Source organism: Rhinatrema bivittatum, chromosome 14 (assembly GCF_901001135.1).
Source record: "Rhinatrema bivittatum chromosome 14, aRhiBiv1.1, whole genome shotgun sequence".
Classification (NCBI taxonomy): Eukaryota; Metazoa; Chordata; class Amphibia; order Gymnophiona; family Rhinatrematidae; genus Rhinatrema; species Rhinatrema bivittatum.
The window spans coordinates 77179208-77193823 of record NC_042628.1 but is presented as its reverse complement, the minus strand read 5'-3'; the positions used below and the strand labels follow the sequence as shown (position 1 = coordinate 77193823).

Below are 14616 nucleotides of genomic sequence, written 5' to 3'. Positions count from 1 at the left end.
CTCCCACCTGTGCCTTCTTAACAGACTCTCCAGCTTTTGCTTTGATCCTGCACCTACTGTTGATCACAAGTCTCAGCGGACCTATGGTGGATGTTCTGTAGATGATTTGTACCGCAAATGAACAAGATACAGAAGCTTCAAATGATTACTAGAGCTATTTGTGGTTTCCTCAGTACCTCCCTCCTGTAGCGTGCCCAGCTCCACTGCCAGCACCCTGGCCTCAGCCCTCAATGAAGAGTACGTAATTAACAACCACACATTTTCTTATTTTCTTTTAATATCAATGATATATATTAAAGGATTTCTCACATTTTGAGTTTATGGTATGAAAGTTTAGTACCTAAAAATAAATATGACATCACATCTATTCCTAGGCTTAACAAAAGAGGAGGTGCTATAATGATACTGTCTAAAAAGGAACTCCTCCTAAAAATAAAGCAAATAAATTCTCCACCCAAATTCAAAATAGCTCTCTTAAATTCCAAGTGGCTACAAATTTGTTTAATCTATGCATCCCCAAGCCTACTAGAACTTAATGTCTCTCCATTAATTGAGTTTTTTGTTACTAACCTAAAAACTGAAATTCCTACCATTATACTCGGTGACTTTAACTTACATGTCGATAAGGATCCATTATCTCACAACTGTAATGCATTCTTAAACTCAATGTCAGCATTAGGTTTTCATCAAATAGTAAATCAATCAACCCACAAAGCAGGACACACACTAGACTTAATATTCATCAACTCTTATCTCAGCACCACTCTCAGTCCTACTACTTCCCCAATCCCATGGTCTCATCATAAATTAATTACCTGTGTTATAAATATCCAATACATAATCGTAATACCCCCAGCAACCAAGACCAGAATTGAATACAGGAAACCTTGTCAACTAGATACCCTAACTGATCATCTCTCAAAAGCTCTGAATGACCTAGACACATCAAACAGTGATAACGCAATCAATTCATGGTTCTCTTTAACAAAAAAGTAGCTGATAATTGCTGCCCACTTATTAAAAAAGATATTTCCATTTACAAAAAACACCACACTCCATGGTACAACAATGAATTAAAGATATTTAAAACAATACTGAGAAAAGGTGAGAGACATTGGAGAGCTTCTCCTTCTACCGAAACACTAACTACAAATCTCTATTACATAAATACAACGAAGCCACCAATAAAGCAAAAAAAGAATTCTATTCTAACAAAATTAATACATTTCAATATAACCCTAGAGCTCTATTCTCATATGTAAAAGACCTGACTAGTCCTATTGAAACTCCCACATCAAACAACTCTAATTGCAATACAATTGCTCAATATTTTAAAGAAAAACTAAACATAATAAAAAACATAGCTCCTGTGAACTCTAACCAAATTGTACTACCAAGCAATCCTAAGGACCATTTAATCTCCTTTGACACAGTTTCATCTCTTGAGGTGAAAGGTATAATTAAAAAATGAACCCAGCTGCCCACCCAATTGACCATATCCCAACTAAACTATTAAAAACAATCACCAATATAGTATCTAAACCTATTGCCAATATAATTAACTTGTCCATAACCGAAGCTAATGTCCCACTCACTTTAAAATCAGCAATAATAAAACCAATCACAAAAAAACCACAAGCAAACTCATATGATCTCTCAAACCTAAGACCCATTTCTAATTTACCTTGTATATCAAGAAATTCTCAAGAAAGTAATTAATAATCAACTAACAGATTATCTGGAAAAACATAGTACCCTGTACCCAGCACAACACGGATTTAGAAATTATTTTAGTACAGAGACCCTTTTAACTTCACTACAAGATATCATCCTAAGAGGAACCGATAACAACCAGTCTTACTTACTGATCTTACTGGACATCTCGGCAGCCTTTGATACCGTTAACCATAATATCCTCCTTGATAGACTAAACGAAATAGGCATTAAAGACTTAGCGCTCAAATGGTTTAGCTCTTACCTAACAAATAGAACCTTCAAAGTAAAATTTCTTGATAAAGAGTCACATCCTATCAAGTGCCCCAAGGATCCTCTACACTATTTAATATCGATATGCTCCCTTTATGCAGAATTCTATCAGGCCTCGATCTAACACATTTTATCTATGCTGATGATGTTCAAATTTTAATACCGATCCAAAAGTCCATTGACCAAACTCTAAAGCTCTGGGACATATACCAATCCACCATTGAAAAGGTATTAACCCAAATGAATCTTTCCCTAAATACTAAAAAAACTGAAATCCTATACATTTCCCCTAAATTAAGCAAGACAAAAGAGCTTGAAATTCAAAAAGCAGCCAAAAACTACCCCATCTCCCAAGAAGTACGAGATCTAGGGATTCTTATAGATTGTGAATTCTCCATGAAATCCTGTGTTAAAAAAATCATAAGCAATGGTTTCTTCAAATTAAACATACTCAAAAGATTAAAACCCCTCCTGTTCCCAAAAGACTTTAGAACTGTCTTACAGGCACTTGTCTTATCAAGATTAGACTACTGTAACTCACTATTCTTAGGCCTTCCCGCAAATATCACAAGACCATTGCAACTTCTACAGAACTCTGCAGCCAGACTCTTGACAGGTACTAGAAGATCTGAACATATCACCCCAATATTAAAAGAACTTCATTGGCTGCCGGTCAAATACAGGGCCCAGCATAAAATCTTATCACTAATACACAAAACCTTCTACAATGAAAAAATTGAATGGCTAACCTCTTCACGTCACTTCCACACCCCCTCAAGAATCACCAGATCAACCGGAACAGGGATGCTACCAATTCCATCCCCCAAAATTGCCCACCTAAATAATGTAAGAGAAAGATCTATCTCTATTGCTGGACCCCTTCTATGGAACTCCATCCCGCAGGAATTACGACTAGAAGCTGACATCAAATTATTTAAAAAGGGGATTAAAACTTGGCTTTTTAAACAAGCCTACCAAGAGCTGTTAGCATAATTATCCCACACCTCAGATTTTATACCAAGGTAATGTATATTTTTATTTTTATTATACTATCTCTACCCTAACTATACTACCTCTCTAAGGGCCTCATTTTCCAATATCGCATTGGTATCGCATGCGATACCAAAAAGGGGTGTACCTTATGCTAATAAGCATGTGTATCTCAAATTGCAATATCAGCTATGCGAAAAGCTGTTATTGCCAGGAGAGAGAGAGAGAGAGAGAGAGAGAGAGAGAGAGAGAGAACCTTGCTATAGTACCTCCTCCCTAGACAGGTATTTGAATCCCTATGGGAGGCCCACCTAGTAACTCGAGGTGAGGGTTAAGTATTAGTGTAGGGGGGTAGGGGCCACTTTGACATTCAATGTGAGATGTACGAACAGAACAGTGGTTTCTTGTGAAGATTTGCTGGCCTTCGGAGTGAGGAAACTCACTCCAAGATGAGATTTGGGCAATGTTCTCTCAACCTAGCTTGATGGACTCTCTACCTGGGTAACAACAAGCTAGATGGAGAGAACATTGCCCAAATCTCATCTTGGAGTGAGTTTCCTCACTCTGTAGATCATCAAATCTTCACAAGAGACCACTGTTCTGTTCGTACATCTCACATTGAATGTCAAAGTGGCCCCTACCCCCCTACACTAATACTAATCCCAGTAGTTGTGTGTTTACATTGGGTAAGCCCCCGAGGCAGTCCTCCTGTGTCCATGCAGGTGACAAGCCCCCAGGTCAGAGTCCCTGGGAAGAATGCCAGTGTGCACAGTCTGACTCCAGAACATATGTAATGTGGCTATATGGTTATTTGCCGATCAGGGTCAGTCGAGGCCTGAGAATTTCTTTACAGACTAATAGCCAGAGAGTGCGGTGTGGATATGACTGTGCTCTCTTTTTACTTAAATTTGTTATTTTCTACTTGTTGGACACTGTTTTATGATGATTTATGGTTTCAGTGTTGGTTTTTGTATTTTTCACATTTGCATTTGCAGGTTGCAGGTCATTAGGTTCTTACCTTCTAGCATTTGACATTGAGATATTGCACCACAGGCACTAAAACTCTGATAACGTTTGCTTCATGCAGAAGTGCTGTTTTTTTTTCCATATTCCGCTGGACTTTGGTGCTAAAAAAACCCCAGGTTCTGTTAGATAATCTATGTTTTGGGCTGGTCCTTGCCTCACTGCAACAAGGGAGCGTTATGCTAAGAGTGGTTTTGCTTTTAAAAAGGGGGAGAAGTTTAGAAGCGGGGGCGGGTAGGTTTAGATGGGTTTGAGAAAGGGGAGTTAAGGTTGATGGTAATGGGGAGTTTAGAACGGAGGGGAGAATATTAAAATCAGACAGATTGGGAAATGTGTGGACGTGCATGACTGACATGCTGGGATTTTTAACGTTATTGCAAAGAGAATTGTGCAATTGTTTCTCTCATGTGGTACTGCATAGTATCTTTTATATCTTTCAGGTGTCTTTTGTCTCCTTAAAGGTTCATGGCATCTCCAGTCCTAGTAAGAGGAGTAGTTTGTGCACTTTTTTAAGAAGCTTACTCTAGCCTTTCTCCAGGAAATGCATGTGACTAAAGTGGAACACGAGACACTGGGTAGGGACTGGGTGGGTGAGATGATTCATGCATCTTAACTCGAAAAATGGGGGGGGGGAGGGGGGTTTGTATTTTAATTCATGAGGCCCTACCTTTAACCAGGTCGCACACTTATTGCAATCCCAATGGCCATTTTGTCATTGCAGAGGGGTTGCTTTATGGAGCAGAGCTGTAATTAGTCACTGTGTATGGACTCAATAATACTTCAGATGTTTTTAAATCAAGTTTTGCTAGATTTCTAGACTTTAATACATCTATCCTAGTCATTGGGGGGATTGGAACTTGTGTTTAAATCCTAGGTTGAACCTGAAACTGAACGATGACTTTGTAAAATACCTAAATAAAAATGTAAAAAGTCACATCCTTCCAGAGCACTGGTTTCAATCTCAGATAAACTATAGAACGCTCTGCAATTATATAATCTGACAGCTGGAGGGATCCTTTTACTCTCTCAGCCAGATACTGTACTTGTAGCAGAATAGACTTTTTTTTATTGAGAATCTTTTAGGGAAAATTGCAGATTGCTCTTAATACACCCTCAGTAGCACTGGTGGAGAGACATGGAAACAGGAAGAGGTATAGGCTATTCTGGGCTTTTAGTATCATCTGGTAGCAGACTAAGACTCTAGGTTGTGCTGGGAGACATTAATAGCAGTTTTGAGAGGAAAAATAATTTCTTATAGGAAGTTTTGAAAGTAAACAGAAGAATGACTGTTCGATTAAAGCATAAATCTCTTCAAATGGTGAGGGACTAACTTGCTAAATTACAAATGTCACAGATTGAAAAGTTGTTACATTTTACTGAAAGAAATATTATGAACAGAGAGGCCTGGTGCCCTATTGACTTGGTTACCTCAAGCTCGTAATACTTTTGCTTTTATGAGTACTATAAGGTGACCAGTGCATGTGCCAGTCCACTACCCACAGCAGATAGATAGCATCCTTAAGGATCATTTTGCAACCTTACATCAAGAACCTGGTTTGGCAATTACCGTAGGGATTCAGCAATTTCTTAGCAGATTCCAGAAGAGGCGAAAAGTTCTCTGCCCCAATTACTGTCAGAGGTTATACAGGCCATTAAGTCATTACCTCTACAGAAAAGTCCAGGGCCTGATGGTTTTCCTTTATATCAATGGTCCCCAACCCTGTCCTGGGGGCCCACCAGCCACTCAGGTTTTCAGGATATCCACAATGAATATGCATGAGAGAAAATTTGCATGTTATGGAGGCAGTGCATGCAAATGTTCTCTCATACATATTCATTGTGGATATCCTGAAAACCCGACTAGCTGATGGGCCCCCAGGACAGGGTTGGGGACCACTGCTTTAGATTATTTTAATCATTTTAAAATAGAATTGGTGCCCCTCTTGTGTAAACTGTTTAATGCATTAGGTAACGTTTCTTTGACTGGAAATTTACTGGGTGCTTTAATTATTTTAATTTCAAAACCAGGGAAAGATCTTTTATAGTGTACTTCAAATAGACCCATTTTGCTTATTAATGCAGATATGAAGATAATGAAGTTATTACAACTTTACTTGGAACATGTACTTCCATTATAATCCAGACCAGTCAGATTTTGCTAAAGGGATATTTAAGTGTTTTAATGTTTCATTTTTATACTATTTAAGAACATAAGAACATGCCATACTGGGTCAGACCAAGGGTTCATCAAGCCCAGCATCCTGTCTCCAACAGTGGCCACTCCAGGCCATAAGAACCTGGCAAGTACCCAAAAACTAAGTCTATTCCATGTTACTGTTGCTAATGGCAGTGGCTATTTTCTAAGTCAACTTAATTAATAGCAGGTAATGGACTTCTCCTCCAAGAACGTATCCAATCCTTTTTTAAACACAGCTATACTAACTGCACTAACCACATCCTCTGGCAACAAATTCCAGAGTTTAATTGTGCGTTGAGTAAAAAAGAACTTTCTCTGATTAGTTTTAAATGTGCCCCATGCTAACTTCATGGAGTGCCCCCTAGTCTTTCTATTATCCGAAAGAGTAAATAACCGATTCACATCTACCCGTTCTAGACCTCTCATGATTTTAAACATCTCTATCATATCCCCCCTCAGCCGTCTCTTCTCCAAGCTGAAAAGTCCTAACCTCTTTAGTCTTTCCTCATAGGGGAGCTGTTCCATTCCCCTTATCATTTTGGTTGCCCTTCTCTGTACCTTCTCCATCGCAATTATATATCTTTTTTGAGATGTGGCGACCAGAATTGTACACAGTATTCAAGGTGCGGTCTCACCATGGAGCGATACAGAGGCATTATGACATTTTCCGTTTTATTCACCATTCCCTTTCTAATAATTCCCAACATTCTGTTTGCTTTTTTGACTGCCGCAGCACACTGAATCAACGATTTCAATGTGTTATCCACTATGACGCCTAGATCTTTCTTGGATGGTAGCACCTAATATGGAACCCAACATTGTGTAATTATAGCATGGGTTATTTTTCCCTATATGCATCACCTTGCATATAGGATGTCATTTTTGTATTATGTTTTAAATTGTATCAATTATTTTATTATTGGTCGTATGTTTAATCTTTTATGATGATTTTATTGTAAATCACTTAGAAATTTTGATAGGTGGCATATACATTTTTTTTCCTAAATAAATAAGATCTTCTTTTAACAATTCAAGGAGCCTTTTCAGTATCATTTATTAGGTAAAAAAAAGATGAACATTCCTGGGATTATTAGATGCTGACAAGGCATTTGATAGGATCTCCTGGAAATATGTTTCTAGTGCTCCATCGTTTGGAGTTTCCTGAGGAGTTTCTAAATTGGGTGGCTTCCCTATATAGGTCTCCCCAGGCTCAAATATTGGCTAATGGAAATCTCTCCTTTGTAGTAAAGTACTAGGGAGAGGTGTCCGTTGCCCCCCCCCCCCACACACACCTACTTTTCAATTTGTCTATTGAATTATTGGCTCAAAAATTATGGATTCTGAAGTTATAGCAGATTTTAAAATACTTTCCACTGTGCATAGAATTTCTTTATGTACAGATGGCATTTTATTGTTCCTCATGGAGGCGGAAAGGTCAACTCCAAATTGACTTGCTTTATTGGATCACTATAGGACCTTGTTGGACTATAAGATCAATTATGCTGCACCGTCCATTTTTGATAACTCAGCTTCTTGGAAAAACATGGGAGATGTTTCATACGGGACTTTATTTGCCTGCTTGGTACCATGGAATATAAAGCATTAGAAAAGGCCTCATTCCACTGGTTGACCAAAGATTCAATAGAAGGACCCAAAGGATATTCAATACCAACTCTATTATAAACATGAAGGGAATCTCATAGATTACACAAAGATATCTGAGAGCTACATCCATGGTCGGTAACTTTCAAGCAGGCGTTATATACGTGTGTGCGTCAATACAAGTCCAGAGATGCCACAATTGGCTGCTACCTCTGCAATTCAAGCATCCACCCCGAATGGGGTAGGGGACTCTGTGTGGCCCCAGGAATTGGGTAAGTCCCACAGTGATTTTTTGGCTACTTCTGCTTCTTTATCCAACTTGGTCAAGCCTGGAACAATTACTTTAGAATTGGTCTGGGAAGCTCTTAATATGATTCAAAAGTCTATTTCCTCACTAACTACGATCATGACGGAAAACAAGCAGTCGGTACAAGCAATGGAAGCTATAACTTCTGCTCATAATGATAAGATTTCTACTTTGGATCAACGGGCAGAGGCTATGCAATTAGTTCAGAATGAACTGGTGCAATCAGAATTAGTTAATGTAAAAAAGTTGGAAAATATGGAAAATGTTCTTAGAGTTTTAAGTCTAAGAGCTTTGAACTTTCCCTGTGTTAAATTTACAATACCTCGTGATGTTTTTAAGAAGTATCTACAGGAAGTCTTGTCTTTCTCAGAAGAATTTTTTCTTCCATTGTCCCAGATATATTTTATATTTCGGGAAAAGAAGAAAATTGATCCCCTTAATGTGACACAGGAAAATAGTGAAGCTGCGACTCATATGAGCAATCTATCAGCATTTTTGGAATCCTCTGAGACAGAGAATGTGGAATATCGTGGAACGTTGCTTATGGCATTTATATTTCCGATCGTGATTCAGTGTTAAAATTATTTCTTCGAAATTGAAAAAAATTGTTTCTTGGACAGAAAATATGGATATATCCAGACATTGCTAGGGTTCCCCAGTAGCGTCGGAAGAAGTTTCTTCAGATGGGCCCAGAAGCATGTCAGTTAGGAGCTAACATGATAATGCAATATTCCTGGAAATGTGTTGTAAGATTTCAGAATAACAGATATGTGTTTGAGCCTTCGCAATTACATTTCTTTCTTGACTCACATTTGCTGCAAAATGTTAGCTAAATGGTCGTCGAAGTATACTAACTATGTGTTCTGGCACTTCTCTCTGTTTCTTTAATTTGCGCAGGTAGTTTTTGCTTTAAATCTCCTCCCCCGATGGTGGGGCTGTGAGTAAAAGAAAGTATTTCTTTCGTTTTTCTTTTTACTTTAAAATTGTATTTTCTTTTTTCTAGTTTTAATTCCACTACTCTGTATTTCATTGATGTGCTGTATTGCTGTCTATATTAGTTAAACTTAATAAAAATAAAAATTTTTAAACCCCAAAAAACTCATGATCAATTCAGTACGCAAAGATAATTCTACTGGGTGATTTAAATCTCCACCTAAATAGTAAACCAATTGGAGTTTTTAATGATCTTATCAAGTTTATAGCATCCCTAAACTTGACATCAATGATCTCATCACCAGCACACTGTTATGGAAATTTATTAAATCAAATAATTTGTTCTGAGGAATTTGAAACACCTGATTGATGTTTTGTCTATTTTACCAGTTTTATGGACTGATCACTATCTGATTCGGCTTCGTTTGACGTTAGTACTTAAAAAGTATAGAAGGTATAATTTCACAACAAAGTGATCAGTATGGTCATCAGTAGACATAGAAAGATGTAAATCTAGTTGGGTATCTAATAAAGACCATCTTCAAAATGGCACAGTGGATAATATGACTGATATCATATCACATATCACAGAACTCAGATTAGAACCATGCCCGTTTACCTTCCGCAAAAAACTTAAGACATGGCTCTTCATCCAGGCCTTCACTTAACCTACAGTTCCAGCAATTCCTCACTAATTCAGACACTGACTCCTACCTAAACTCTCTGACAAGTGTAGCCTATACACTTATGCCTCTTCTCATCATATTATTGTATTATCTAATTTGTTCAGTTATGCCTTCTATCGCTCCGGCTATCCTAGCCCTCCAGGTTAATACCCCTTGTTATATGTAACTTTCATTTCTTGTTATATGGTTGACTTTGTTATTCCCCTCATGTTATCTGTAAACCGATCTGATATGAATTTTCTTTCATGAAGGTCGGTATATAAAAATGTTAAATAAATAAATAAATATCACTGTTGAGCTTTTGACTGCCATTTACGATAACTGTGCCCCAGCTGTTCAGCAGAGACACCAAAACCTGAGCTGTAGAGTCCCATGGTTTGATAGTATAATTCAGCTGAAGCAGGTAATGAGCCATTATGAAAGGACCTGGAGGAAATTGAAGTCCGAAGAGAGGTCTCAGTTGTTTCAAATCGTAAGGATTATAGAAATGCCTACAATGATGCTAGGAAGAAGTATTTTACCACTGTGCTGAATACACTTAATTGTCCAGCAGAGTTTTTTAGCTCTGTTAAATGAGTGATTGAATGCCCCCACCTGGATAAAACTGTTTATAGTGTTTCCCCAGGAGAATCTGCAGACTTTTTAAAATGTAAACTGGAAGACATTGGGAAACAAATTAGTTCTTGGGTGGATAAGACCTCTAACTTGGGAATGGAATCTGGGAATGTGAAAGTTTTGAGCATTTGGGATTCGTTTTGAAGATATTGGGACAACTTAATTTGAGAAAGTGTTTGGATCAGTAAGAAATTCTTACTGTATTCTGGATCCTTGCCCTCTTCCTCTATTATATACTCTTCATGAGGAGGTTGGCAAAGGTATGATTTCCCTAATTAACCTCTCTTTAAAAACAGGGGTTATCCCAGGATGTTTAAACAGTTCACTATACATCCCATTAAAAAAAAAAGTCTCATGATCAAGCATCGCGTTCTCCCGATTTTTAATTTGTTTTCCTTGAAAAAATTGTTGAAAAAATTATTTTTTCTCAATTGTCAGAGTTTCTTGCTACAATTCAAATTTTGCATCCTTTTCAATGTGGTTTTAGACTGCAACATGGTACCAAAACATTGTTGAGATCTGTGACTGATTTTCTACTTCAGATTTTGGATACTGGAGGGACAGATATAGGACAGATATAGGAGGTGTTTAAAATCATGAGAGGTCTAGAACGAGTAGATATGAATCAGTTATTTACTCTTTCGGAAAATAGAAAGACTAGGGGGCACTCCATGAAGTTAGCATGGGGCGCATTTAAAACTAATCAGAGAAAGTTCTTTTTCACTCAACGCACAATTAAACTCTGGAATTTGTTGCCAGAGGATGTGGTTTCTTCAATGAAATTCCCAGCTGCCCCAGTATCCAAGAAAGCCTGCAGATGAAGTCTTGGTCAGGGAAAGTGTCACAGGAATTAATATCTAAGGAGAGGAAGTCGCACGACCCAGGGAGGCCTCTTCCACCAAACCTAGCTTCGGGAGTGTCCCGGCTTCAAAGGACAGGTCTTCGCAAAATGCCCGACTCCAGCACAATAAAGACACAAATTCTGCTGTCGGCATCTCTGGCATTCTTCGGGTGAGATTCTGAATCGATCAATCTGCATGGGCTCTTCAGTGGTGATAGGAAGCTCTTGAGGCTTGGGAGTGATGAAAGGATGCTGGAAGGAAGTTGCTAACCGCACTGGGTGAAAAAATGTAGCCCTTTCCCGGGACCATTCTTGGAAACAAAGATTCAGGCGAATGGCTAGTCGAATCAGGTCCTCAAGGTGTTGTACCCGAGTGTCAAGGCCGGGAATTGCCTGCAGAGCTCTTAAGTCTACTGGGTCAATGGTCTCGGCCAGCTGTTAGGTTTTGTGGACCCAAGCGATAGTATAACAGCCTACCTGAGCAGGATCGCACTGAGGTTTGGCCAAGGTGGTCAAGACACGGGATCCACGTGTAATTTGGGTCAGAGGCAGGCGAAAAGCAAACGAACCAAAAGGCAGTCCAGGTCAAAGGCAGCGAGCAAACAATCCAAAGGGCAGTCCGGGTCAGAGGCAGGCAGCGAGCAAACAATACAAAGGGCAGTCCGGGTCAGAGGCAGGCAGCGAGCAAACAATACAAAGGGCAGTCCGGGTCAGAGGCAGGCAGCGAGCAAACAATCCAAAGGGCAGTCCGGGTCAGAGGAAGGCAGCGAGCAAACAATCCAAAGGGCAGTCCGGGTCAGAGGAAGGCAGCGAGCAAACAATCCAAAAGGCAGTCTGAGTCAAAAAATCATATTTCAAGCTCCATATGTTGAAGAATCTGAAACCTCTACTATTTGCATCAGACTTTCGATCTGTAGTTCAAGCACTGATACTGTAATGCACTATATTTAGGTCTGCCCAACTCCTCTATTCGACCGCTTCAACTTATTCAAAATTCTACAGCACGTATATTATACAATTTGACACGAAGAGATCACATATCGCCAATTTTACAACAACTTCATTGGCTTCCGATACCTTACAGGATTTCCTACAAAATTTTATCAATAATTCATGGTTTATTATATAATGAAAACTCAGTATGGCTATTTTCACTACTTAGAATTTATAAGCCATCAAGACAACTACGGTCTTTGGATAAATGAATCCTAGAAGTGCCTTCAGTAAAAAATGCAAGACTGAATATAACACGAGAAAGAGCCTTCTCAGTGGCAGGACCGCGACTCTGGAACTCGATACCAGATTACATCAGACTAACTCAAAATAAAGAAGAATTTAAAAAACTGTTAAAAACTTACCTCTATAAGTGCGCTTACAATTCAGATAACTGATCGTGCAATCATAGAATAATTTAACAAGAGTTAATACCTTAGATCATTCTTTTGACCATATCAAACTAACGCAATACTGAAATTGTTTATTTTATACCGTTTTTGATTTAAGGTAATAATAGGTAGAGCCGTCATCTCTATTCTGTTCTCATTTGCTTATTCTATTTTACTGACATTATATTTGATGGATTTTCATTATACCACTATTATTCGTATTGTTATATTATACCGCCTTTTATGTTGAATCCTTATTTAATTGATATTTTTATTTAATGTACATTATTTGTTTGATATTTGTTTGATATTTTAAACTATATGTGTCTCTTGTAAATCGCCTAGACAGCCAGATCCTGGCCATTTCGTGGTATATAAGAACCTTTTAAATAAAATAAAAAAATAAAATCTAAATAAAGAGCACCAGCACAAGCGAGCCTGTAGCCGAGGCATTGCTAGTGCTGAAACGCCGGTTATGTAGCTATTTTTCCCACGCTGGCACAGAGCCTATCGGAGACGTCAGCGTGGGGGGAGGAGCCTCACGGGGCTGATTCGTGCGCCGCAATGCGGCACGCGGCCATGATGCCGGCGGGAAGAGATCGCACCGTGTCAGGAGGAATCTGCGCCGTAACACCCAGGACTGCATTTCTAAATCCAGCACTGTGACTCTGGTATAGGAGGAGGGTGGTCTTATATATTTCAAATGTTTAATCGCTGTCCTCATTGTCAGTAACGTTACCTACTGTAAAAAATGTTTTTGTTCTTTTTTAACACTAATCGTTAATGAATGTAATATCTTTTTTCAACTGTGAACCGGAGTGAAGGCATCTGCCAAACCTCAGTATATAAAAACATACAAATAGATAAATAAATACAGTTACAGGCGTGGCATGCAGAAGATTTTTTTTCAACAATCAACCATAGTATTTGTGATTTATGACGCTTCCTTAACACTGTATGACTGAACCAGTGCTGAAATAACCTTGGATTATCACTATCAGGCCCATTCAATAAACTCCACGGGAGAGCCGGCGCTCCGATGCGAGCGTCCGTCCTCCCGACGCACGCCCAGGCCCCTCTCCTGAGCGCGTGATTCTTTATTTAAATTAGGGCCCGCGGTAATATGGAGGCGCTAGGGACACTAGCACGTCCCTAGCGCCTCCTTATTGGCGGCAGCGGCGGCTGACAGCCACGGGTTCGAAAAATGGACCTGCTTTTTCTGTTTTTCTGTACATTTTCCCGGTGCCGTCTGAAATTAACTCCTGATCCTTTGGCAGGCGTTAATTTTTGAGAGTAAAATGTGCGGCTTGGCCACACATTTTACTTTCTGTATTGCGGATGACTAACTAAAAGGCTCATCAACATGGGGGGGTTGGCCGCACGTTTTCCACGCACATTTTCCACGCACTATTACCCCATACTGTATAAGGGGTAATAATAGCCCGTCAAAAACTCGCGGCCAAACGGGGGCTAAACGGTGCGCTGGGCACATCATCAGCCTAATAACACATCTTCAACAGAGAAAAGGACACCGATTAACCGGTTGTCACCCAACCTGTCTAATCCTGCAATACTGCAAAAAGCTTTGCACTATTGTGGCCAAATCACAGAGTCACAAGATTTCTGGAGAAGTCCTGGGCACCTCGAGGAGCAGCAGGTGGGGGAAACTCTGACAGCTTGCACATGCGGTTTATTTCCAAGCTAAACTGAAGTATTTTGCAGTGTTACAGACTTACTCAGAGTCCCGAGCACGCACAGAAGAGCGGAGAGTGATGTGTGAGCACATCTGGCCATCGTTCCCCCTCCAAACGGCCTTCCTGTCAGAAAAAAGTAAAGAGTCACAGTTATCATGCGTGGACACCATTTCCACGGGCAGACTTTCTCCTATCATGTTCCAAAAATTAGGATCCTGCAGCATTTCTGGGAAAGTGGGACCCAGCGATCAGGCACTTACTGGTCAATCTATGTCCCTGTCCTGTCCTCGCTGAAGAAAAATTGAGGAAGTGAGGACAGGAGGAGGGCAGTTGCAGACTAGGTGGGTGACATCACTC

General features: G+C 39.5%; 1 protein-coding gene across 1 annotated transcript in view; it reads right to left on the bottom strand.

Moving 5' to 3' along the window:
- Positions 1-14616, bottom strand: part of TYROBP (TYRO protein tyrosine kinase binding protein) — a 26765-nt gene extending 12149 nt beyond the window's left edge. Inside the window, exons 1-2 of the mRNA XM_029577215.1 lie at positions 14520-14616; positions 14302-14382 (exon numbers count right to left, since the gene is read on the bottom strand). Of these exons, the coding sequence (XP_029433075.1) occupies positions 14302-14359 (58 nt within the window). The 5' untranslated portion in view covers positions 14360-14382; positions 14520-14616. The remainder of the gene's footprint in view (positions 1-14301; positions 14383-14519) is intronic.